Raw genomic sequence first — 25,594 nt, 5'->3', positions numbered from 1 at the left:
AGGCCCAGGAACGGCGTCACTTCCGGCCGCCGGCACGGGGCAGCGGGAGTCCGCGCTGCTCGCGCGCGGGAGCGGCGCCGACGCTGCGGCTGTTGCAGCCCTCGGTAACGGCTCCTCGGGAGAGGGGGAGGGTGGGCTCCCGGGGCGAGGGAGCCGCAGCCCGGCCGCCCCGCAGTGCTTGGGCGTCCCTCCCCGGGAGGTGGTTCGGCCCGGCCGCGAGTGGCAGCGGGAGGGGCGCGGGCGGCCCCGCTACCGGCTCGGGGCGCCCGTGCTGGCGGCCGCCCCGGCGCGCCCAGGGCTACCGCGGCGGGAATCCCTGCTCTGCCAGCGGCGGGGGGCTGCCCCGGAAGGGCCGTGGCGGGGGCGGGCGGGGCCGGTGCTCCCGGTGAGCGGGAAGGGCCGGCCCTGCCTGCCTGCAGCGGGAGGCGCGGCGGCTTCTGGCTTTCGCTGTTGGTAGCGCCGTGCCCTTTGCACGGCGCTGTCGCTGTATGGGTGGCATGTCGCGGAGGTTGCGGGATTGGCGCCTGTGGAAAGGCCGCGGGGCTTGGTGGCTCCGCCGAGCCACAGCTGGTGCGGGCTGAAGGGGGAACCCACACACCGATCGCCCTCCTTCCCACTTGTTTTCTGCTTTGTGGAGCTACGAGGTCACTGAGGTCTTCAGCCCACTTTCTTACGCTTGCTGGGCTGACATGTTTTGAAGAATTAATGTGATGCTAGCTTTGCTGTGCTCTAGCTCGTGAGCTTCTTTGTGAAAAACGGTGGGATGTCATTATCTGTAGATCTTGCTAACAGTTGTGACCTGAAGCCTTAGCAAGGGAGCATAATTTCAGTTGTGCTTTCTGCAGCCATAATGGTATAGTCTGATCCAAAATATCTTCTCCGCACGTGTAAGGAAACATTCTCAAAGTTCTCATGCTAGTCCTGGGCACTTGGTTTCCAGTGCCCTGTGCAGGGAAGGGTAAGAGAGAGAGACCTTCCTGTTATCTTTCTCGTGCACGGTTCTGGGATTAGTGAGAACTTGTAGCTATTGGTGTCTTCCAAGTGCAACTAGTGTGCTGGTCAGAAAAAGCAGCTATGCAGCCAGTGTGGTACTATGCAGGAGGCTTTTCCTGAAGTGCTGGCCTCAGTACAGCTGTGACTGAGGCTCTGATAATGAGGAAGAAAATTAGACCAAAAGGAGAACTGGGTTTGTTAGGAGAACCATGACTGACCTTTTCACCTGGGTGATTGTATCAGACTTAATTGTTGGTTGAGGAAACACAATTGGCAGAGCTCCACTCACTGCTTAAGTGACCCAAGTGGTTTGGGTGAAGGAAATAATTGAGGAGGAAGGGTGTGATTTACTGTCCCCACAGGTGTGTAGGGTGGCAAGTGTCTGAATGTTGTTCTGGCTTGGGAAGCAGATCTGGTGTCGAGACTGGCTGGAAAGTTGCTCTCTGACTGGCTTGCTGTATTTGAGGAGGACAGTTAGGAGCTGACAGCCCTGATGGTGATTCAGTTGCAATGAAAAGGCTGTAGACTTAGGCAGTTGGCAAAAGTCTCCCATTTTTTTTTTTTTTTCTTGTTGCCACTATTTTATTTGGCTTGTGTGTAAATGCATATGACATTCTAGCCCTGATGAGAGAATGACTGCTTTGTATGGACACTAGCCATTGATGTGGCTTTTGTCCTTGACAGCTGAGAGCCTGCTCAGTGCCTTTTGCGCTGACTCTTCAGTCTTCCGTGTCCTTTAAAGTTAGGTTCCCATGGGCATTCCTGTTTGTTGGTTTGTGCATGCTTTACTTGGTGTGAGAAAATACTGTGCCTTTTCACTCAAAAGAGAATTATCATCTTGTGTGTGGCATGAGATGCACGTGCCATTGGTGGTGGACATTTGTGCACATGGATGGAGAGGATGTTCTGCACAGAAAAGAAGGGTTCTCTCATCTGGGCTGGATGAGGTACTACCAATCTGCAGAAAGGTTTTAAATCTGTCTTTCTTCTTAATTTTGGAACTTGTCAGGGAACTTGTCAGGGGAGAGAAGAAAGGAAGCTAAATTTATTAGTGCATCAAAAAAAACCCAAGAGGCACAACAGATTTCCTAGGACCTCAGTAAATCAGTTCTGTATAGCATTCCCCCAACTTGCTTTGTGCCTGTAGCCACATGGATGTGCCAGTACTGTGTTATTGATTGTTTTGTATGTGCAGCTACACTTATGCTTTCTTCTGGAGCTTTGCACTGTATTCCTCTGGCTTCACAGCAGCAGTAATATAAACATAATGTATTCCCATTACTGGCCTTCCTTTCCTTGCTGACTTGAGAGAAGCAATGGCACTAATATAGTTTATTTTATGATTCCATGCTCTCTATCTCGATTATGCCAGTAATTCTCCTTGAGTCAAACCAAGGTGAAGCTTTCCAAATCCCCATTTTCCCTGCAGATGGCAGGAGACCATTGCTTGCTCTGTCCTTGGATCAAGATCACTAAGACCTGTTGGACAATTCAGCATTTTTTCCAGCCTGTCTACAATGGCACATTATATTGCTGATTTTCAGAATTTGTTTCCCAGATTGTTAGCTGGCAGTTCTAAGCACAGTTACTATTTTAATTTAGATCTGCATTCTGATGAGTGGCAACATATCTTGGATACCAGCTACTCGCAACTAGTTTCTTTACCCCAATGTATCCTGGCTCTAAGAGCATCCTTAAAGCTTCTGGCAGTGTGTATCACTAGAGGGAAGTTGATTCTATGACAGCCACTTCATCTCTGGTGGCCACCTGACTTGGTGTCTTGCTTGCCATTTCATGTAGAGGTAATAAAATGAGAAGTTGCAGTGCTGATTGAGGGAGATAACTAATTTCCTGTGTCCAGCAAGCTCTGAAATTCTCCAATCCAGGTCAAGAGACTCAGGCTTCAATTGACTTAAAAACCCTTATAGTTGAAATGATGGCTCTTTCTGGTTTTGTACTGTCAAGAGAGAGGCTGTGTGACGTGGTATGCTTTACAGAAGGAGAGGAGTTGTGGACAGGCAGAAATAGCTTGGGTAGATGAACCCACAGGGCATGTTTTGCATTGATGTTTTTTTGGTGACATGAAGAGACTGGTTCTGTAAAATGCTGGAGGGAGATCTCCTAGATTCCCGAACTTTGTTAAGTTTCTGTGAAATTCCTCAGCTGTGTGAGGAGCTATTACACACCTTCCACAGCCAGGCCAAGCTGGAGCAGAGTTTCAGCCAGGCATTTGTAGCACATCTTGGGTATGTACTGTGAAGGAACTAAAACATCAAGGAAATTGCTAGGTCTGTAATTCTTAATACACAGAGATATGAGTTTAGAAACCTGAAGCTTCATCTAGGAGGAAAATGAGAACTTATGCCCTGAGGACTGAAACACTGTTCACTCAAGCAGAGGAAAGAAGAAAAGAGCTGAGTGGGTGGGATTTTCCTTGAGATGTGGAGGAGGAAAAGACAGTGAGAGTCTGTCTGCTTCTGCAGTGCAAAGAGCTCTGCAGTTACCTGTCGGTTTTCATACGTGTTAGAAAGCTTAGTGTAAGCGTGCAAAGGCAACCAGATCTGTGTGATTATTGGGATGGAAGAAAATAAGAGACATCTGAAGAGGAAGGTAGATGAGGGGGGAGTAAGGAGAAAGTGGCAGCTGAGGTGGTGGTATGGCAGGCACAAGGAGCACGTCACTTAGATCACCAAAGAAGGTGACTGTCTTTACAGACAGCTGCTGTGATACCGAGCCTGGGTCTGTTCATTTCATTCTCACTCCTTTATATAATCTATGTTCTGAATGAGTGGATACTAACTGTGTAGTCTCTGTGGCTTTTTTTCTGGCGTACGTCCTTGGTTTTGTGGGCTGCATCAATCCTTGCTCTTAGATGTTTATTTTTTTAATCTGTAATTTAGTGGATAGTGCTGCTGAAACTGAAATGGCTTATGAGGGTACTGTTTTCCTGAACACCTAAAACAACAGCAGCAAAAGAAATTATCTAGTTTACTTTGCGGTCCAAGAACTTTCAAAGATTTTTTTGTTTTGGTTTGTTTTAGACTTGATTATAAATAGCCCTCTAGATCTGGGCAAAATCAGTCTGAGAATAGTACATGACGTTTTGTGGGTTGTGAAGGCTTGCAGTGGTACCTGATCTTTAGCTCTCCTCATGAATAGCGCGCAGGTTATTAGTTGCTCCATGAAACCCATGAGCTGGATGAAACCTATGGAGGCAGGATGTGTTTTGTTCCATCTTGAACCTGATAGCTTCAAGGGGTCGCATAATGAAATGAGATTATGGCAGGTGGAGGTTGAGGATATAGTGAAGCCTAGCACCTTGTCAACAGCAGTGCCTTTATAGCACCTATCCTATGGATTTGACGTATAGTGATACTCTTGCATCTTACACCTCTCACGTGTTTCAACTTGCTAGATTTGTCCACAACCGTGGAGAGATCAAACTTTTTGCTCTCTTTTTTTCTTTTTCCAGGGAAGCTAACAATCAACAGGCTACAGGGAGCAGCATTGCAGGACAACGCTTTTCCACAAAGAGGAAGAAATTGCTGTGCTCAGGTCCTCACCTTTCACAGTCGTGCTGTGATGCAAGGTCTAGAAGTTTCTCTTTCTGTGAATGTCTTCTCTATGGCTGCTTCTTGCTGACGTTTGCCCCAGTGTTGGGCACAATGAGAAAGGATGCTGAAGAATAGGTACCCCCTTTTGGCTTTTAGAACGTGGGCACTTGTATAAAGGTATGTGATTGCGATTTAATTGGAGGGATGGAATGTCTGGAGGCCAGCAAAGGGGATTTGCTGGGCTGGAAAGTTATGGCTATTGTTGGTGGGAAGTACCTCATTTAAACTTTCTGCATGCTGATGTCCATTGCTGCCGCTGTTGAGATGACAGATGAATCACTCCCCTTTTGTGTTTGTTTAAAAAAAAAAAAAGAAAAAGCAGCTTGAATGCACAATGTGGCTTCTCACTAACTGAATGGTGACATGGCGAGCTATATTCTATGCATTAGCATATGCCAAATTGTTTGTCTTAATTGTCACACATGTTCCTTGCTGCTGCTCTTGTTCCATCTGTCAGCTATGTCTTAGCAACCAAACAACATGTTGTTGTTTTGGGTGTGGTCTTTTTACTACATGTTTGTTTAGCAGTACCCTTGGTGAGAGCTTGATTCTAGATTGGTGTCTCTAAAAATTGCTGTAATCTTAATAGTGTATAGAACCAAGGTATTAGCTTGTGTGTTGATCAGCGAGAGTTTCAGTGGAGAGGCTTCACTTTGCAGAATTGAGTAGGAAAATACAGATGGACTATTTTCCAGTTGGACTCATAATTTCCACAGTAGAGTTACAATGCAAAAAATTGATTCAGTTCTGCTCTAGAAGGATTTTGTTTGTTCTGAACAAATGGGGATTGTCTTCTTTGCAACCCTTTTATTCCGTAGCTTTTTCTAAGGTTACTGATTGAGGGTCAGCTTCTGTCCATTTTGATGGTGGCTCTGTGATGTGCTTTCATGGCAAACTAGAAGTTAACTTTGTGACTTGCAGAAGCAAGTAGGTGTGAGATTTTTGGATGAGTGGCTTTTGGCCTCTGCTGTCAGAGTTGGTGATCCTGCAAAAATTAGCTCCTTTTTGCAGTACCTGGAGCCTGCTCTCACTGTTTTCTGAGGATAACATGTTGTCCTCCTTATAGGTCCCTGAATCTAAATGGCAGTCTGTGATGGAGAACTATTCCTTGTAGCATGCTGTGCTGTTTGCATATTTCACAGTCTCATGGAATAATGCTTTAGGGATGCCCTTGGAGAGGAAGATAGATGATCAATAGGTATTTGTCTGAGGAATCATAGATTAAATTTAGGCCAGTGTGTGTGAGGAAGAGTCACTGGACTGGACTTGGCCTATTTTGTGTTCTAGATGCAGCTGTGATCCTTGGCTGTGTGTCTCACCGAAGGGACCTGATGTTTTACATTATTGGTAAGTGAAGGGAAGGTTGCCACTGTATTTGCTGATCTCTCCATAGGCTTTAGAAGGGTTTCTTGAAGGCCTCTGCTTTCATCTTAATCAGTCTACCTAACAAACATGAAGTTACTGTCACCCCACACTGTGCTCTCCACCTGGCAGACTTGCCTCTCCACTTTCTTGTTACTAAAGTTTCTCCATTGACCTCATTCCTAAGACATCCTGTTACTTTTTCTTTTGAGAACTAGTGCAGGGTTGTCTCTGTGATGCTTCTTAATCCAGCCTTAATGTGATGTGCAGGGGTTGTGTGGCTATATGACTGTTTCCCTTAAAGGAATCTCTGTAGTGCTAATTTACAGCTGAAAGGGCATTCCATGCTTCTGTTGGGATATCTGCTAGCCATACTCAGGACTCTGTACCACCCTTACCTATTTGCTCTGTTTGCAGTCATTTGCAGAGTTTTAAGGGACTTGTTATTCTCTAACCTTTTAGCATTAACACAGACCGTAAGTGTTCACACAGTAGCTTCTGTCTTAAACACCTAATTTGCAATTGAGTAGAATATCATTAATGAAAGGTATCTTGAGCTGATGTAGAGGGGATTTTGGTACCTGACTCAGGCACGCTGCTGCAACCACACTCTGTTCTCTCCTTGCTGCAGGTGGGATCACGATATCTGTGGTAGCTTTCTTCTTCACCATTAAGTTCCTCTTTGAGCTTGCCGCACGTATAGTCAGCTTCCTTCAGCATGAGGACCGGGAACGCCGAGGGGAGCGAACTATTTATGACTACGTGCGAGGCAACTACCTGGATCCCCGGTCCTGTAAAATCTCCTGGGATTGGAAGGACCCCTATGAGGTGGGCCATAGCATGGCCTTCCGAGTGCATGTAAGGGAATATTTCTGTTTCCATGCAGTTTTGGGGGCAGGAACAGAGTTCTGAGTTAGGGATGAGCTCTTCAAATATTTTTTGTTGGGGACAAGCTGGATGTAATTTAGGAGTAGGGAAGTTATCTGTTTGTCTTCTGCCCCCTGTAACTCTGTTGCAGAACTCTGTAAGTGCATATCTGAGGTTTGCACTCTTTAAAATCTTACCTCCCTCTCTTTAGAATCTTCTGAGGAGCAGAGGAGATGAGGCTTGTCCTATCTACTGCTTCCTTTACTGGGAAGTGAGTGGGCCGAGCCTTGCCTTAAACAGACTTGGTGCTATCTTTTGGTTGCGCAGCTGAGGTTGCGAGTGTGGGAGTGGGCATTTTACCAACGCAAGAGCTGTGAAGCTTCATGGTGACTCCCTGTTCCTCCAAAATTGAATGTTACTCTGTCTGACCTGGAAAAGCCTGCCAAGGACTCGTTTTCTCTCCAGTCCCAAAAGGCCATGTCTAGGACAATGGGACAACTATACAAATAAGAGGGGTGAGGGGCCTGAACACTGGGAGTTTGGAGCTATGTGGAGAAAGTTTGAACAGGTTTTGCTGGGCTCATGTGCCCACCTTTCTGCCCCAATTTCCCCACCCAGAAGAGTATCAAAATAAGAAGAAATGTGTAGCTAGGTTGCCATGCCCATCCCTCTCAGGAAGGTGAGGGAAACCCTTCTGCTTGAGGGCAAGTGAGGAGTTCTAGCTCCAAGGCAGGCAGTGAAAAACCTGAGGAGAAAGGGGCTTGTTCTGTTCCTGCTGTTTAAATTTATTCCCTTCACCTTGCTGACTCTCATGGCAGTTCCAGCAACATGCCCTTCCACTTCATGCTTGTCTCCCATTTGTTTAGCCCTTTATTCATTAACAGTAGCTGTTGCATGCAGTGGTTTCTCTCACTGACGGTCAAAATACATACTACTTCAGGCCCTACGCCCTCCCTCGTTTAGAAACAGGGAATAATAGTAACCTTTTGCTGACTGCAGATGGCAGGCAGGATCTAGCCCACAAGCTGCCAGCTCTTGAGGAGCCATGCACATAGGGTTTCAAAGTGTAATTCTTTCCTTGTAAGGAAGTAGTGATCGAGGTATGTTACCTTCTGAAATTGTCTGGGAGATCACTTCTGTGATTGAACTGCCTGTGATTTTTATCTAACATGTTTTCATGCTGATGCTTCTTAACAGTACAGACTGGGTCAGCTCCTTAGGTCGGCATCTTCTCCACACTGTTTTCTGTAACAAACTGGTGAGAGCTTTTCCAGAGCTTAGCTGTACAAACGGACAAGATCTGCTTCATTTCTCTGAAAGGGTGTGGCTTTGCCTTTTTCCTTTTGCTAGTGGGTCCTCTTGGTTTCTGCTCTGATATTGCACTAACAGTGCAGAGAAGAAATGGCTAGAGGCATGGGCACTCATTTGAACCCCAGCACAAAAGAGAATGAGGCTGTTCAATGACCACTTGTGCCCTGTTTGCTTCAGAGAACACAGCCTGTGACGGAGCTGGCTCTTAATTTTGTTTCCTTTGCTGAGCTGGGGTTCTTGCCCTTGTTTCCCCAAGACGACTTGCATTCTCTTCCTCTGTGCACTGCATATTTTTGCTGATCTGGACTTCTCCATTTCCCATGCAGTTATTTTATAAAAATGGGCAACCCTTCCCTGCTCGCCGGCCTGTGGAGCTGCGAGTTCACATCTGCCATGTGGAGCTAGAAATTGATATTCCTGTAACCCAGGAAGTTCTTCAGGAGCCTAATTCCAATGTGGTGAAAGTGGCCTTCACTGTGCGCAGGGCTGGGAGATACGAGATCACTGTAAAACTTGGTGGTTTGAATGTGGCCTACAGCCCCTATTACAAGGTGTTCCAGCCAGGTAAGGTCTAAGTGGCCCTCTAATGATTCAAAGTAGATTTGGAGGTATTGGAGGCAGTTAGGTAAATGTGTTTCCAGCTAAAATAGGTAGGTGACAGGGAAAGGGTTACCCTTAACCATTTTACTCTTACCATGTGTAGATCCCAGCAGTAGACCCATGACTAAAACATACTCGTGACTACCAGTACGTGGCAAAATAGCAACTGCCTTACAGAATAAGTCATTAGTGCTGCTTAAGCTCCCTAACCACTTGTGTCTTGTTCTCCATTTTGCAGTAACTTCTTTATGATCCACCTAGTAATAAGAAAATGCCTTTTTTGAAAGTATTGAGTTATTGAATGGGAAATGCTGTCATGATTCGACTCTTCCTCTTTTAAATACCCTACTCTGTTTCTTTAGGGTCCTGGAGCAGTTGATACCTTTGATTATAGACTTCTTTAAAGACATTTCCTTTTTAATCCATTTTAAATTTGTTTCCTTCTACTTTTGTTTTTTGACCCCAGTTGGCATCTTTTATATTTCCTGTACATGTTCATTGAAAGTACTTCTATTCCACTGCATTGTGAATAGATACAAAGCTTGGTAAGATACCCCTTCAGAAAGAAGAAGCTCAGACTTAACTCAAATACTGTACAGGCTAAAGTTTGTTTTGTAAACTGACTTTGCAGGTTTCCTTGCATGTTATCTGAGGTGTACTTTGTATGTGCCGTGGGAGCAAGTTCTTGAGCTGAAGCTTAGAATGGTGGAAAAATCATTCTTTAGAGGGCTAGTAACTGGGTTTGCTTTTATCAGTATTAAGTTTCTGACCCAAGGCAAACCCTGTGCACCACAGCATGTATTTCAGTGCTCAGATACTTTGTTTTTTGAATGTAGGGGCATAGAATGTGCTTAGATTTAATTCATTTTTGAGAGTATTGTGCCCCTAGTTGCTTTTTATTTGCTTTTTGTAGCTTCACCGTGGAATTTGTTTGACTCTAAACTGTTGTTGTCTGATTCAGGGATGGTGGTTCCCTCCAAAACCAAAATTGTCTGCCATTTCTCCACTCTGGTGCTGACCTGTGGGCAGCAGCATACTCTGCAGATAGTTCCCAGAGATGAGTATGACAATCCCACCAGCAATTCGGTGTCCCTGATAGATGAGCACAATTACAGCCTCTCCATCTATGAGGTGAGTGCAACCTCATCCCTTGCTTGAATTCAGGTGAGCCTGAATATATATAATGTAATATATATAGTAATATATAAATGATATATAATAATGAGTCCCCTTCATTAATTTGTTTTCTGTTTAGCTGGGTCCTCAAGAAGAAGAGAGCTCCGATGTTGTATTTGAGAAGTCTGTGGTGTCCAATCGGCAGACTTGCAAAGTGTTCTTCCGATTCACTTTGCACTGTAGGGGTTGTTTCCATGCCTGCATCTCCTACCAGAACAAGCCCATTAGCAATGGTGATTTTGACATCATTGTTCTAAGTGGTGAGTCAAGAACTGCTCAGTATTCATTCTCCAGTGTCCTCTTACAAGATGCTTTGCACAGTCTTTTTTGCTCTTTTGTAGCAGGGCTAAATGTGGCTTCCCTGGACTGGCCATGCTTAATTGCTTAAGCAATGCCTATTCATTTAAAAATGCTACAGTAAATGAATTTGCTGCTGACAAGGGAAATTTCTGAATGCTGACACTCTCAGTTCCATCAGCAGATAAAAGCATGTGTGTTTTTACCCCTGTCTCGGAGGTTAACTTCTGAAATTATGCAATATTTATTCCTTGCTAGTTCTTGGCATCTGACCCATACTGGAAGTGACCCAGTCATGTATTGTATGCTAAGCTACATGGATGAAGAACACTGCATGTAACCTATGTGCTTTTTTACAATTTTGTAATACCTGATTTCTTCAGGAGTGAGCCAGTCTGCAATGTGGCTATGCATTCAGGCTGGTTCTCTGAGAGAGATATTCTGTATGCTTTTTTCCTTTTTTCTTCAACCAGTCACTGCCTGAAGACAAGACAGACAAACTGCTGTCTTGAAATTTTTGCGTTCCACTCTGGGTTCTCTTTATCAGAGTTTTACTTCACCAGGTTTTCCTTCGAATGTGTAGCCTTTTCTTTAAAATCGTAGTAACTAATTTGGTGGTGGTCTGTGGATTCTTTACTTTTTGATTCTGGTCTCCATTAAGATTTACACAACTCTCTTATCTGTTTCCCTCAGAGAATGAACAGAACATTGTAGAACACAATGTGTCCACCTCAGGTGTTGGTATTTACTTTGAAGCCTACCTTTATGATGCTCCTAGTTATACCAACACTCAGTGGCAACTTCCAACGCACCTGAGCTCCTCCCAGCGCCGTCCTTCTACTGCAACTGAGGATGAAGATGAAGATTCTCCCTCTGACAGCCAAACCCCGGAGAAAGTGAAGAAACCTAAAAAAGTGTACTGCTATGTGTCACCTAAGGTAGATAGCACAAAGTTACTGCTTTTGAGTGCATGTTTAAAGTACGCTGCAGCTGAAGACCTTCTTTGTGCCCTTTATCTTAGCTCCAGACTTAGGTGCCTCAGACTTGGTTAAAAAAGGTTTGCTTAAGGCTAGACAGCAAATATGGAGCTCGTGACTGAGAATAATGTTAAAATGCTCCTTGAAGTTTTAGGACTCCGTGGGTCTTTCTAGGTCTGATCCAAAGCCTACTGGGAATTTTCTCCCTGATGGTTCAATAGATACTCTGCCTTTCCTTTGGTCAGGTCAGACTTGCAATTCCCTTTCTCAGTTTCTGATACCTGTAGATTGGAACTTAGAGATTCCCAGATTTTATGACTTTGTCCTGTTTCTTGAATGTTTCAGGGAAAATAAAAGGGGAAAAAATGGTCAGAGTACAAAGGTTAAATGTAGAAGGAAGAGGATTAAAGCAAGTCAAGAGACACTGAGGATTCTCTTATAGTAAGAATATGTTAACAGAAACTTATTATTGCCTGTGAGCATTCAGAGAACCTAGAAAGAAAATTACACTAAATCTTTCAATAAATTTAAATTCACTTTGTTAATCTACCGATCTGAATACATTCTGAAAAATGCAGTGATAAATATCAAAAAGAAAGACTAATCCAGGGATTTCTTTCCTGACAGAGAGGGCTATGAAACAGGTATAAGATGGAGGGATTTATAAATCGCTGCTGCATGCAGCTCTGACTGTGGGAATGAGTGCTGGGTCCTTGTGAGCTCAGCATCATTTAATCCTTGTTCTGGACTTTTGTACTATTTTCTATTGCATTGCCTGGTAAAGGAGATCACCAGAAGTGGGTACTGTTGCAGGTTCCCTTTAGTTGTCAAAGTTGTTATGATTCTGATGCTTGTGTAACTGTATCCCTAGATATCTCTGTATATACCTAGAGTATCTGTCCTGTACAGTAGAAAACTATGCTGTTATTTCTCTAAGGGGTTGCTGTTCGTATTTTCTTTGTTTCTGGAGAAATGTTGCTAGTAAATTCTTCTAGTCATTGCAGCTAGAACAGGCTTGTGGGGAAAATGGTTTTATGTTTTGTCTAAAGATGCTAGAATTTCATCCTAGCTTGTTCTCCAGAAGGTGACAGTTCCACAGTTAGTAGTTATTTGTTCTGGCAGAAATAGACTGAGAAGAAATTACTGCAAATCTCCTGGATTTAGCAATTGCAAGTGCTTTTAAAAAGTTGTTTGAAATGGTTGTAAAAGTTAGGGCATAGTAGCAATGATTCTGTTAATGTGACTTTTTCCAAAACTTTTTTGTCAATGCATTACAAACTTGTCCTGAATTCAGCCTCTCAAGCGTACTTAACATTGCCTTCCAATCAGACTGGTGATGTTCTACTGAACAGAGTGGCTTACTGCTGTAAAAACTGTGTCATGCTGTGATCCTACTTGTGTTGTGAATACACACAGTAAAGTCTTAGAAGTTGCTTACGATTCTGTACAGCTCTAAAGTTTTTTATGTATTGTGCCAGAAGAAGATATCACCAAATGTTGCAGAAACCTGTCCCTGGGGTTGGAGGGAGGTCTGGCTTTATGGATATGTTCTGTGCCTCATGTGTTTCAGGAACAACCCTTAACAGATGTGACCTTTAACATTTTCTTTTCCTTGTGATTACTCAGCAATTCTCAGTGAAAGAGTTCTACCTGAAGATCATTCCATGGCGCCTTTTCACCTTTAGAGTATGTCCTGGCACAAAGGTGAGCCTCCTTCCCTGTAGCTGTCACTGCACCTCCATATTGTTAGCTTGTGGACCTTGTGAATGACAGTCTGATTTTTCCTTTTGGAGAGAAGCAACATTTTGTTGCATAAAATTCAACTCTGGAATTTCCCCTCAGTGCCTAAGTTCTGATAATATTTATGAATAGGAGCTAGTTGTATCACTCCTCCCTGCCTTTTGTTCCAATGCTAGGCAAAAATCTTGATTCTTTTGTATTTCTCTCATTTTTCTCATAACCTTGCTAAAAGGCTGTGACTGTGTCCACTGAAACCCCTAGGCTAGGATGCAAAGTTTGAAGTAACGTCCTAACTGGAGTCTGGATGCCTGAAATAGTATTCCTGTTGACTGCATCTGCATGGGTGAGCAGAGAAAGCCTTAGGGTGCAGGTGGTGTTGCTCTGTCTGCTGAACATGCTGTGCCTTCTGCATGATGGGTTTACTTTCTTGCATCTTTTTGCTGCTAGTTTTCATACCTTGGTCCTGACCCTGTGCACAAATTACTGACACTGGTGGTGGATGATGGGATCCAACCTCCTGTGGAGCTCAGCTGCAAGAAGAGGAACATCTTGGCAGCCACTTTCATTCGCTCTCTACATAAAAACATAGGTAAAGAGGTGGTGAGGTGGGTGCAGCTGTCAGGAAGTTAGCACTTGAGTCTGCTAGTTTCCCCAGGGAATTAAGATTTCCAGCACTGACTGACCTCTGATGAGAACTCTAATTCCTGGAGTCTCATGTTCTGTTCTGGTTGGTGTTTCTAGTGAACGTATTTTGTCGTGCCAGCTATTCCTTTTCAGTTTGGCTTTTCTGTTAGGCTCTTTGAAAGCACACCTGTGAGTATCTGAATGTCAGCAAGGCTAACTGCAAACTCCCTTTAGAGTTCTGTCTTCAAACCTTGCTGTAATAAACTCATCCTTGGTGTGTAAAGCTGACCTGTGCATTTAGTCTTAGGAATGCCTTCTAGATGTTCAATGTATTGACCCAAATTGTCACTGTTCTCAGGAGGCTCAGAGACCTTCCAGGACAAAGTGACCTTCTTTCAGCGAGAGCTACGTCAGGTGCATATGAGAAGACCTCATTTGAAGGTCACGCTAAAGGTCAACCGTCACTGTCTGCTGGAGTCGGTGAGTGTATAGGTCACTTTGCTTAAGCCCAATGCTTCCTCCATCCTTTTCCTTCTGCTCAGTGCCTAAAGAAATCCAAACCGGCATGTACTAGGACAACCATGCTAAAAATGATTAGTCCTTCTGTTTCAAGGCAGATGCCAGTAAACAGCTTGAGATGGGAGAAATAAATCTTAAAAAATTATCTCAAGGTAGCTCCTCTGTGTTCAGGTTTGGTATTGTGTGTTCCTTCTCTACAGCTGGTAAGATGAGATCAATTTCTTAAGTAATTAGGAAACTTCAGCTCTGATAAATTTTTAAGGAACTCAAGCCCTAGGAGATATCTAGGGTAAATACATGCATAGCCTGTAAAAGCAGGAATCTGCTGCTCCTATTCTTGTCCCAACTTTACATTGGAACCAGAGGCCCAGAGAGAGACTATCTACCTGGAGCAGACTTGGGAGCAGAACCTAGAGCTTCTGAGTCTGTGTACTGTTTTTCTGGTACAGAGCCATTCAGTAAGATAAGCTGTAAAGTCAGGTGTTACTGAGCTGCGTCCATGAAACTCATGTATTGACAAGCTTCTAGCAGTGGTTCAGTGGATGATAAAATATTCCATAGAGTCCTTGAGTTAAGTTTTTGCCGATGCTGACCTAAGCTGATGTGTTTCCAAAATGGAACTTCAGAAAGAGTCATTCATATAATACAGCTCTTAACTGACACTCTGAATACTGTGTGTGCAGGGCAGGCAGTTATCCTGACTTACTGTTTTCACAGGTCTCAACAGTAATCTTATAAAGACGGAAAAGAACATTTCTGGGGAAAGCAGGAATGGCTGGGCTTTCCCTTGATATACACTCAGTAAATCTGTGTTTCGAAATATTTTCTGCACATAAGAGTTTGCACATTTACAAGGTTATGTTTCGTTTTGTAGCTTTTATAAAATGACTTCTAAACAGTATTTCCTTAACAATTTTTTCACCACTATTTTGGAAATTCTTGCAGTGTCGTGAGCACTGGTGTTACAGCCTAATAAGACAAAATAAATTAAGTGCCATAATAATTGTAAGCTTTAATGTCCAAGGTTGACAGGCACAATGAATGTGACCTGTGTGTTTAGCCCAGAGGTGTGACTAGCATGATGCTCTAACCTGTTTGAAGATAAGTTAAGCCAAAGCTACCTTTATGACTGAGGACTGCTGTGTAGCTTTTAAAATTTTCTTTAATTGGAATCCAAAATCGGGACACAGGAAGCTCTAGACACTTGAAATATTTTGTTACTTTTTTGCATCGTGACTTGCTTTAAGTATGAAGTCAGTGAACCCTTCAAGCTATTTTCTATTGCTCTCTGAAATGTTCCTGTTTTTAAATCTAACTCGTGGGCTGAGAGTGCTTTGCAGAAATTGCTCCTTCCCACAGGCATTTTAATACTTTAAACAATACTGCACTGCAGCCTTGAGAGGGATACATCCGTGCTGTGTTAAGATCTCACACTGGTTTTAAGATGAGCTGTATTTTTGTGGGTAATGTGTCTCATAATAGAAAATAAGGAATTGGCTTCTGTGGCTTTAGAGAAATAAGAATTAGACCTTATAAGTTCCTAATTCTCACTTTTATACTTTAGAGTACTAGACTGTTTCTTGATTTTTGTATTGCTTAAATTGTCCATCGCATGTGGAGGATTGCCTGTTGGTTGCAGGGTGCCAAGCAGTAACGGCCGCTGCTATATTTTTTCTTTCAGTCTTTTAAAGCAACACGAAATTTTTCTGTTTCTGACTGGAGCAAAAACTTTGAAGTGATTTTTCAGGATGAAGAAGGTGAGTTATCCTGTGACTATATATGAGGAAGAAGTGAAAGGAATGATAGTGGAGTAGTTTTAGTCTGAAATTCTGGTTTCTTCTAGTATGTCTCTCCTTTGTGGCTTTCCAGCCCTTTCACTTTCTCACAGATTTAGTGAATTATCCTTCTGGTGCTATTCTAATCCCTACTTTACATAGGGATGTGAGGCCCAAGTGAAAAAAATATGAGGACTAGGTTTAGGAGCAAAACCTTGAGTTCTGGAGTCCCTGTCTTCTGCTTTTTTGCTATGGAGCTGTTCACTGTGATGAGCTCTCATGTCAGGTAATAATGAGCAGCATGCATGAAACTCTTGATCTGATGACCCATGGATGACCAAGCTTGTTTTATCTTGTAGCTCTGGACTGGGGAGGTCCACGCAGAGAGTGGTTTGAGCTCATCTGTAAGGCGTTATTTGATACCACCAGTCAACTCTTTACCCGCTTTAGTGATAACAACCAGGCCTTGGTGAGTCTGCAGTTCCTATGCTGAATGCATAGAAATGTGTGCATTGATATGCCAATGGTTAAATAATGCTGCTGCTATTAAGTGGTGTGCAACCTTACCCATTCTTTAGCTTGCCTTTACAGTCACTTCCAATGTCTTTCTCAAAGCTTTGCTTAATGATCTTAACCCACTGAAGGGCCTAAGAACTGACTGGATGAGCATCAGAGGGTGGCCAGTCAGCAGGGAAGGTGGGATTTCTGGGCAAGAGGAGGTGGCATCAGGGTGTCTAGAGGTTTTGTTGGGTCTGAATGTTTCAGAATCCATTTCTGCTTTTATACAGCTTCTGGCCTGTGCATATGAAACATTTTGTATTCTTCCTAGGCAGCTTCAGGCTTTTTATTTCTGTTGCTTAACTTTGAGGATATTGCACTAAAGCTCCTGGGCAGCCTGAGAGATGTCATGACTTGAACTGGTCTCATGCTTGCTATTTGTGCTAGTCTTGTCTAGCATTTGGATATTTCATTTTGCTTCCTCTTTGCAGGTGCATCCAAATCCAGGGCGTCCCACATATTTACGACTCAAAGTGTATGAATTTGCAGGCCGTTTAGTAGGAAAATGTCTTTATGAATCATCTCTTGGAGGTGCTTACCAACAACTGGTTCGAGCTCGCTTCACCCGATCCTTCCTGGCTCAGATCATAGGGCTTCGTATGCATTACAAGGTAAAGCTTCCCAGCCTTGTCTGAAGCCTGTATTGGTCTGGGGAGAGGTTGAACATTGGTGTAGTAAAGCAGATCCAGAGTCCTGGTTAACAGTGTATGTTGATTTTTTTTTTTTTCTTCCTTCCATGTCCCTGCTGCCTTTTTCTTTCACACAGTATTTTGAAACAGATGACCCAGAATTCTATAAATCCAAAGTTTGTTTCATACTGAACAATGATGTGAGTGAGATGGATCTGGTCTTTGCTGAAGAGAAGTATAGCAAAACAGGACAGCTGGAGAAGGTGAGGGAGGCAGTTCCTGAAGGTGGGGCAGTTTAACACCTTCTGCCTGTACCAGGGGAGGCTGAGTACTCTGCTACATGCCCCAGAAAGTTGAATTTACTCTGGGCAGTGGGTCCTTTCTTGGGTTTATTCTGGTTGGGAGTTCAAGCTTGGAGAATGCTGCTGGTCACACTCGCATCACGTGTTCTTCTGTTTTCAGGTGGTGGAACTGGTGACAGGAGGGGCTCAAGTACCAGTGACCAATGAAAACAAGATCTTGTATCTAAATCTGCTTGCACAGTACAGGCTGGCCAGTCAGGTTAGAGAGGAGGTGGACCACTTCCTTAAAGGTAACATGCTCTCTGCTCCCTACTCCTTTCTGCCTTTATGTCCCAGGGGATAGCGCTTGCTGCTCTTCTCTCCTCTTCTCTTCCAGGTCTTAGTGAGTTAGTTCCTGAGAACCTCCTGGCTATTTTTGATGAGAATGAGCTTGAGGTAATTGCTGCCTCCCTAAACATCTCTACCATTACTTCCCCTCCTTTCTGACAAATGAAGCACGTTCTGGATCTGGAATAAAGCCAAAATGTTTCTTCTCTAAGCATTTTAAATATTTTTAATTTGCACAGTAGCTGTTGCCTTGTTTCCCAAGCTCCTGACTTTGACTGCAGTCTCTTGCCTTTCAGTTGCTGATGTGTGGTACTGGAGATATCTGTGTCTGTGACTTCAAGGCACATGCTGTAGTGGTAGGAGGATCTTGGCACTTCCGTGAGAAGGCAAGTGAACGGATTTCTCCCTCCTGCTTGCTGAAACCAGCTATCCCAACTACAGCAGAAGGCAATTTAAACTGGAAACGGATTTCATTGTTGGAAATTAGGCCTCCAGAAGGACAAACTGGAAGATTCAGGGGTCAGGAGTAGGACTTCATGCATTATACATAATAATGTTTCTCCCCAGAGAGCTCTTTCAGCCTGGCTGACTAGGGATGATGCTTAATCAGTTACCAGCAGGTAAAAATCAGCAGAGGTGTTCCTTTTAAGAAAATCCAACAAAGCGCTAATTAAGAACAGTTCAGCAGGGAATCAGGAGGAATTGGTGGGAGTTATTGTTATTGAAGACATTCGTGGTGATATACCTATCTCTAAGGGATGCTTGAACATCATGATTGCAGCCCACGTGGAGCATTTGGAATTCACTTCCATGGTAAAGGCTACTGATGTAGTAGCCTAAACTTGTACCCTGAAATTGTTCCTATCCCTTCCTGCCTTTCCTAGTGGGAGAGGTATGGGAATGGTAGCGGCTTCATTTAGAAAAATAATGAAAGCTGCCAAAACACTCAAGATGAAAAGAGATTGGGAGTACAGGCTTCTAGCTCTAAACACTTGGATGGTTTCACCTTCCTGCAAAAGTACCAGACAATGAGAAAAAGCAAGAGATTAGCATACTGCAAGAAGCAAATGAGCTTCTTCATTGTGGACCTACTTCATTGCCTATGCAGGTATTTCTAAAAATAAAATCTCTGTGGGGAGAGCAGAAGCCTTTCTGCTTTAAGAGAAGGGACTGGTGGGAGGTAGTAGTGTGGGGCATCTCTTAACTGATAAGAAGAAACTATGTAATACTTGTCTCTGTGTCACCCTGGTAAAACAAAAAAATGCTGTTGGTAGAGCACTTGCTTGCAAGGTTAATTGACTTATCTTCTTGCAACTTGCTTATATGTTTATTTTATTTGCTTGACTGATCTGGCTTTACCTTTCCTGCTTCCTAACAGGTCATGACGTGGTTTTGGACTGTGGTCTCCAGTTTCACCCAGGAAGAGCTGGCCAGGCTCTTGCAATTCACAACTGGTTCCTCCCAGCTGCCCCCAGGAGGGTTTGCTGCACTCTGTCCATCTTTCCAGATCATTGCAGCTCCAACTCACAGTACTTTGCCGACAGCCCATACTTGGCAAGTATCCTGGGGTGGTAGAGCTTTCTGCATTGTGCTTTTGGGAATGACACCAGGTAGTTGTGGTGGGCAAGCAGTGCATAACATGTAATGTGTGTGATGCTTATGTTAACCCTTCTAAAAGCATCTGGTGGGGATGGTCCCCTCTCAGATCTACTCTGAATGGAATTTTTCTTTTTTTTACAGTTTTAACCAGCTGTGCCTCCCTACTTATGACTCCTATGAAGAAATGCACAGGATGCTGCAGCTAGCTATCAGTGAGGGTTGTGAGGGCTTTGGCATGCTGTGATTGCCCCTTTCTAGGAGACCACTTAGCCTCCTGGCTCTTCATGGCAAGATCCAGGTTCAGGCCTCTGCTTGTTCTCCTTCCCTTCACAGGGGCAATGGAGGTAAAGCAAAGACTCCATGTAAAGGAATTTGTCATCCAGAAGATGTCACGTTGCCTTTCCATATCCCAAATGTGTCATCAAGAACTTATCTTTGCCCTTTCCCTCATTCTCCCTTTGGTTCAGTGTGGAACAGCAAAAGGACTGTGGTGCGTTCATCAAGGAGATAATTGCACTTGATTTCTGTGCACCCCGTACACCCACCCATCCTTCTCTGAGAAGAAGTTCATAAGCAGAAGTTACAGTGAGGTGCAGGAGATCTGCTGAGCTGCCTTTATTGTAGCACGCTGGGAGGAAGAGGGAAGACCAGCATGGAACTCTGCTGGAAACCTGGCTCATGGGAAGCCTTAGTAACTTACCATGTCTTGGTTCAGCTCCCCCAGTGATGCTCTCCAATAGCTCATCTAACTCTGACTCATGAAGAGTATGGGGACACATCCTTTCAGCACCTGACCCAGAAGGGTTTCTGGTTCTTCTGCATCTTGCTCTGGATGCTGCTGTCACCCGTGCCACAGAGAAAAGTGGGCAGAATCCACTGAAGGGAGTAACCCGAAGGGGAGAACAATCTCATCGGAGCACAAGTGCTGGCCCTGACAGTGATCTTGTACTACCTCCGCCAGGGTCCAGCAGCAGAAGCGTCCTTCTCCAGCAGTGGCTGGTAATGAGCCTCTGTAAATGAACTGGAAGAGGAGTTTCTCCTCCATTGAATGTTTCTGACAGTTGATGTTGCACAGGAAGCTGTCCCATGCCCTTGCTTTCTTTTCCCTTCCTCAGGAGAGAGAGTATGGGCATGAGTATGATCCCTCAATGCTGAGCACCAATGCCTATCCCACATTCACCTTCAGGGTATATATGCTACGTAGTAACAGCTAAAGGTCAGTAAGCAGCTACAGTGTGCACTGGGATGTGTTTGTTGTTGGGATGATGGTACCGGGCAGAACGTGGTACCTCCACCCCAACATCCCACAGGGTCTTGGCTTCTACCTCTATCATGCAGCAGCCTGTGGCTTCTCTTTCGCTACTGCGTTTCAGGCAGTTTCCAGAGGGGTGCTGGTGCCTGGAGAGCAGCTGGATTTCTGTCCTCCCAATCTTCCTACCTTCTTTGTCCACCTCTCCTTTCCTCCTGTTCCGTTCAGTGCTGCTGGCTTTCCAGCACAGAATGTTAACTAGAACTTCACTTAAGTGATCACTCAACAGCCTGCACTCATCATCGTCTGGCTTGTGGGGAGAGGGGTGGGTAGACCAGCATGACAAGTAAACTTATGATTGGTGTGTGGTGTCACTGGCAGTCCATTCAGCCCTTCACAGGGAAGCGGAGGAAAGGAGAATCTGCGAATCTTGATGAGTTCTTCGGTGAAGTAAAATTCAAGATCTTGAAGTACTTCCTTTAAGTTCCTTAAACAGTTCAGGTCAGGAGTCAAAGACACGCAGAAGTCAAAGTGTGAGAAACCTGCATTGCTACTACTTGCAATGTAAGCTTTCACTGGATTATGGAATTGCTGGATTTCTTCCAGAATGGAGTCTGACTGGCATCCCTGAGCTAATTTTAGAACACTGTATTAGATAAAAAGTCTCATCATCTTCTTCAGTCCCCTTCTGCTGCCCTCAAACTGATCCAGACAAACTTCTGCTCAGTGTGGATATTTTAAGATAACTGTGTTTTTTCAGTGTAGCTTAGTTGAATTGACTGGGAATTTGGGGGGAGACATTCTACATCTAAAAATTGTTTTTAAGGCAGCATCTTAGCCATTCTTGGGCTAGGTGTGTTACTCCTATACAGAAAAAAAGCCATTTTGGTGCCAAAAAGCAGCCAGCTGAGATTGAGACTACTCAGGGGGATTTCTTTGCCTTGCGAATTCATTCCCTCACTGGCATCGAGGTGCTGGGAGGCTGCCAGTTTGAGAGTTGCCACTGTTGCGCTCTGATAGATCACTTAAGTAGTGGCTGTTCTCCCTTTTTTAGTGCAGGCTCTGTTCTGCAAGATCCTGACCTCCTTTGGGTGGAGAGTATGGTACCATTTTATTTACACTGTAGATGGCTTTCATGGTCATAGAGTTACAGCTCCTGTGTTCTCCATGCCACCACTTCACTGTGCTCTCCAGGGACTGAGAGGAGATGGTGGTGCTCGGCTTAACTCCTGTTTGTTGGGAGGTGTAGCTTGGTGCTGTTCCCACATTGCAGCTTTGTCTTGTAGTCTCACCTTGGAGCTATGGGCCAACTCTGCCAGTGACATCTTCCTCAGGAATCTTTTCCCTTCTTCTCTTGAGCTGGATTTTTTTTATTCTGAGGGTGAAGTAGTTGGGCACTGGGCAGTCTTCCTCTGCTGGAAAGAACTCCTAAATGCTTCTCATGACATTGCAGCCAACACCCCATGCTTCCCAGCAGTTGTGCAGATGCCAAGGACTTCTTAATGCAAGTGCAGTCAGAACTGTGATGGGTGCTCTTAGGTAACTAAACCCCTCCCCATTGTTTCTACAGGCCCCTAGCTGGTTCCATGTTCCTGAGATCCATCACAGCGTTTCTAAACTTACCTCTAGCTTTATACCATTTTCCAGTACGGTCACTGTTTATGCTGCCCTTAACAATGTGCTTCGGTCACCTGTACTGTATGTTACTTCTGGCAGAGGCTCGTTACTTTTCTTTTCATCCTTTGTTTATTCCCACTTAATAGAGGCTGTTCTGTAGAAGTCTTCAGGATCCTGGTATCATCTCAGACAGGTTCCGTGTTTCCTGAAGCTGCTTCAAGGTGCAGAGGGCCTGGCTTCAGCCTGCACCTCCAGGCCATGTTGCATGTTTTTAGAAACCAGGAGCTGTGGATGACACAGGTTAAATCCTAGTTCCCTCTGGTGAATTTCTGGCAGAGTTCAGCCAAAATTTGGAAGCCAGTGGTTGTAGTAGCTGATTTTGTAAATAGTTCGTATGATAAATAAAATATTTTAAAAATGCTGCCTTCTCAGCTCAGTGTTCTTTCAAGGCTGAACAGAGGGAACCAAACTGATTAGTCCTGTCCGTGGGTGAGTGGCCTCCAGATCTTCTGATGTCTTGCTGAGGAAAACGGTTCTCCACCTGCAGCCTTTCAGGATGCCTGACTGAACCCAGGACCTGTGAGCTTCTGGGAAGAGACAGGACACTGGGCTGGGGTTCACAGCATACTATGAGGCCTCTCTGCAGTAGTCTGGAAAATGGGCTGAAGCAGCTGGTAATGCCAGAAATTATTTTAAGTTCTCTTTTATGTAAACTAATAATGCAGTTGGTGCAATTACTTTTTCATCTCACTGTGTATTACCCAACTCTTTGAGCTGCAGGTATTTGTACTGCTTGTGCTTCACTGTACTGTCAAGAGAGTTAGATGAAGCCAGGAGAAGAGGGGGTGTTTGAGTCCTTTGGACCTTTCTAAATTGTACAAAATACTTTCAGATTGCAGAGTGGAAACAATATACCTGGAAGTGTCTGTTAATAATGGAGTAGTTAGTAAGTTGACAGTTTGTTCCCTTCAGGGGCAATATCCAGTTTCTGTGATGTCTGAGCTTGAGCTGTTCCCAGCTCTGACAAAAAGCATTCAATTTATTACTGGTTTTCCTTGGACTTTTTTTTTTTGTAGTTTAAGGATTAAAATCATAGCTAAAACTTGAGAAGATTCTACAGCATGATTCTGCGTCCGTTAACAGTGCTGCCTATAAAACGATGAAAACACTGTTTCCTGAACTGTACAAAGATTTAGCCCATCGTCAGCCAGCATAGCATTGGCTGACTGCGTGTGTTCTACCACATGACTAGGCAGATGTTCTTGCGTATTATGAAACCAGCATCTAGCCTCAATTCTGGATTTCGAGCCATGAGCGCTACCTAAGAAGAGAGGGAGCAGTGCATGTTGGTCTCTGGGATTGCCTCTGTAGCATTGTTCTGGGTTATTTAGAAGCTCCTTGTGGGAACAAAGTTGTGTTACGCAGTCAGAGAAGACAGAGTTCAGATAAAGCAGTGGTGAGCGTTCTGAAGAATCCAGAAACATGTTCCAGTGTCTCCTGGGTTGTGAGTCTAGAGCTGCTGGAGTTGGGGTCAGGGCACTAAAAGGTGGGTGACTTTGCAAACCTGGCATGAGCAAAATGTTACACAGCAAACCATATGGACATGTCTTTACATGCCATGACGAGTATTACTCGTGGGAAAGGGGCCAAACTGAGGCTGGAGTTTTCAGGGAAATTCTGTTTGGGTGTGAAGAGGAGCGCTCAACATGCTGGATTACTTTAGCATGAAGTAAGTTCTAAAGTTTCTGCTTCTCTTTGCAGGATCCATGATACCATCTGGCTGCCCACATTGTTTGTCCTGATGACCAGTTTCTTGTGATGTCTTGGAGAGGGAGTGGTGTCAGTGACCTGTTGCTGACTCCACAGCCTCCATTCATCCTGACAACCTGGCATGGACTTGGGGCTAGGAGAGAAATCATGCCCATACACTTCACGCTGGAATCCTACATGCCCCAGCTTGTGTCTCCAGCAATAGCAAGGAGTTGCCTGATGTCTTAGGATCCGTGATTCCATACGTGGCCACTTGACCTGAGATGTGTCAAGATGTGCTCCTTGGGAAATTGGATTTTTGAACATTGAGTTCCTCTGCTCAGCTTTCTGTTTGCCTCAATTGTAGAGCTACAGAGAAGGATTATCTTCAGATACCTGAATGAGAAAATGGGGAAATTATGCTTGATTTGGATAAGATCTCTTCTTGTTTTCACAGTGTTATGGCTGACTTGGGCAGTTGAACCAGGCTGCAACTCCTGCTTCCCATAGTGAATTACTATATTTTGTATGGTTTTGGCTGTTCTGCTACCATCTTGTGTCTGACTGACCTGGCACATGACAGCAGAAAGCATTTGAACATGTGATTATGGGAACTATAAAAGAAAAACACTTATGGGAAACAGCAAAGTCCACCAGAACCTCAGCCTATCTTGGCATCAGATGTGCAGTGCAGAATCTGAGATTTTTAGAATCTTCCTCTTAAACTCTTTCCTTGTTTGTTTTTTATCATTGAATGCGTGAGAAACCCTAATCTCTGCTCTCCAGAGCATGAAACTTGATTGTAGGAGGGAGGTGTTACTGCATGAATGTGTTCATTTTTAGACATAATTTGCTATAACTTTTTCTGCAGTAAAACGAAACAGCTGTAGCTGAAGTTCACCCAAAATCCTGATCAGTCTTTTCCAGCTACCCTTCTGCAGGAATGGCGTGCTACAGAGTATGTTGAGGCGTGGGCAATTGCACACGGGGTTGGAAGTGGTGAGTGAGGCTGTGAGCCAAGCCTCTCAGCCTTGGTATAAATCTGCAATAAATACACATGAAAGAAACGGAGCTCTTGCACCATATGAGGGATGGAGAAACTGGAATTGGCTTAAGGCTGCTCCAGAGTTTTCTCTGAGGCACGTGAAGGCCAGAGTGAGTTTGGGTGGTTTTTTTGTGGAGTGACTCTGCAGTGGCCAAAACCAAATTATTCTCTCCCTCTTGAGCTAATTCTCTGATAAGCTGCGAGAAGTGTGTTGGCCTGTACCCACCCCTTAATTTAGGGATTTATAGTAACATAATTATGAAGGCCTGTAAACTCACGCAATTTTCTGAGCAATCTTAGAAATCTCATCTCTTACCAGAAAGAACAGCTGCTTGGGGCTTTTGGGCTTCAGTAGCTGAAGTGTTAGGTTACCTCAAGATGAGATAGTGCTGCAAGGAAATACAATTGTCTGCCGTCCTCTTGGAGGATGATGAGACTAGCTCCAGGGGTTTCAGATTTGTCTGGAGGTTTGCTGTGTAGAGGCTAGCTCAGATTTTCAGAGGCCTTTATTGCAGGTGTGGAACAGACTCAGACTCTTACTTGGGGAAAATGGCAGCCCCTTCTTGTCTGTGACTAGAGCAGTCAGCGGCAGTACACAGCCTTCCCTCTCCTAGGCCCTTTTATATTGGGAACAACATGCAGTACACTGGTAGCAATTGTAGTC

General features: G+C 44.3%; 1 protein-coding gene across 7 annotated transcripts; it reads left to right on the top strand.

The window, feature by feature from the left end:
* The first annotated feature begins 14 nt into the window (after positions 1-14).
* Positions 15-24,961, top strand: AREL1 (apoptosis resistant E3 ubiquitin protein ligase 1). Of its 7 annotated transcripts, none has more exons than XR_012633882.1 (21): positions 15-104; positions 4,466-4,724; positions 5,895-5,954; positions 6,601-6,827; positions 8,474-8,711; positions 9,709-9,878; positions 10,003-10,183; positions 10,914-11,158; positions 12,824-12,901; positions 13,385-13,526; positions 13,920-14,041; positions 15,762-15,837; positions 16,215-16,324; positions 16,845-17,024; positions 17,180-17,305; positions 17,505-17,634; positions 17,721-17,779; positions 17,968-18,057; positions 19,050-19,225; positions 19,412-20,486; positions 23,898-24,961. XR_012633882.1 is itself a non-coding variant. In XM_074909960.1 (20 exons), exons 3-20 carry the CDS (start codon positions 5,939-5,941, stop codon positions 19,512-19,514), a joined length of 2,469 nt encoding a protein of 822 aa, XP_074766061.1. In that variant the 5' UTR covers positions 15-104; positions 4,466-4,724; positions 5,895-5,938; the 3' UTR covers positions 19,515-22,557. The 7 variants fall into 7 exon arrangements, 3 of the variants coding, with proteins under 3 accessions (XP_074766061.1, XP_074766063.1, XP_074766062.1); XR_012633884.1 differs by having other exon boundaries at positions 19,412-20,269; positions 23,898-24,960; XR_012633885.1 differs by lacking the exon at positions 23,898-24,961 and adding an exon at positions 22,586-23,315 and having other exon boundaries at positions 19,412-20,269.
* The last annotated feature ends 633 nt before the right edge of the window (positions 24,962-25,594 follow it).

Source organism: Athene noctua, chromosome 6 (assembly GCF_965140245.1).
Source record: "Athene noctua chromosome 6, bAthNoc1.hap1.1, whole genome shotgun sequence".
Taxonomy (NCBI): Eukaryota; Metazoa; Chordata; class Aves; order Strigiformes; family Strigidae; genus Athene; species Athene noctua.
The sequence above is the reverse complement of the archived record's forward strand: the minus strand, read 5'-3'. Positions and strand labels throughout refer to the sequence as shown.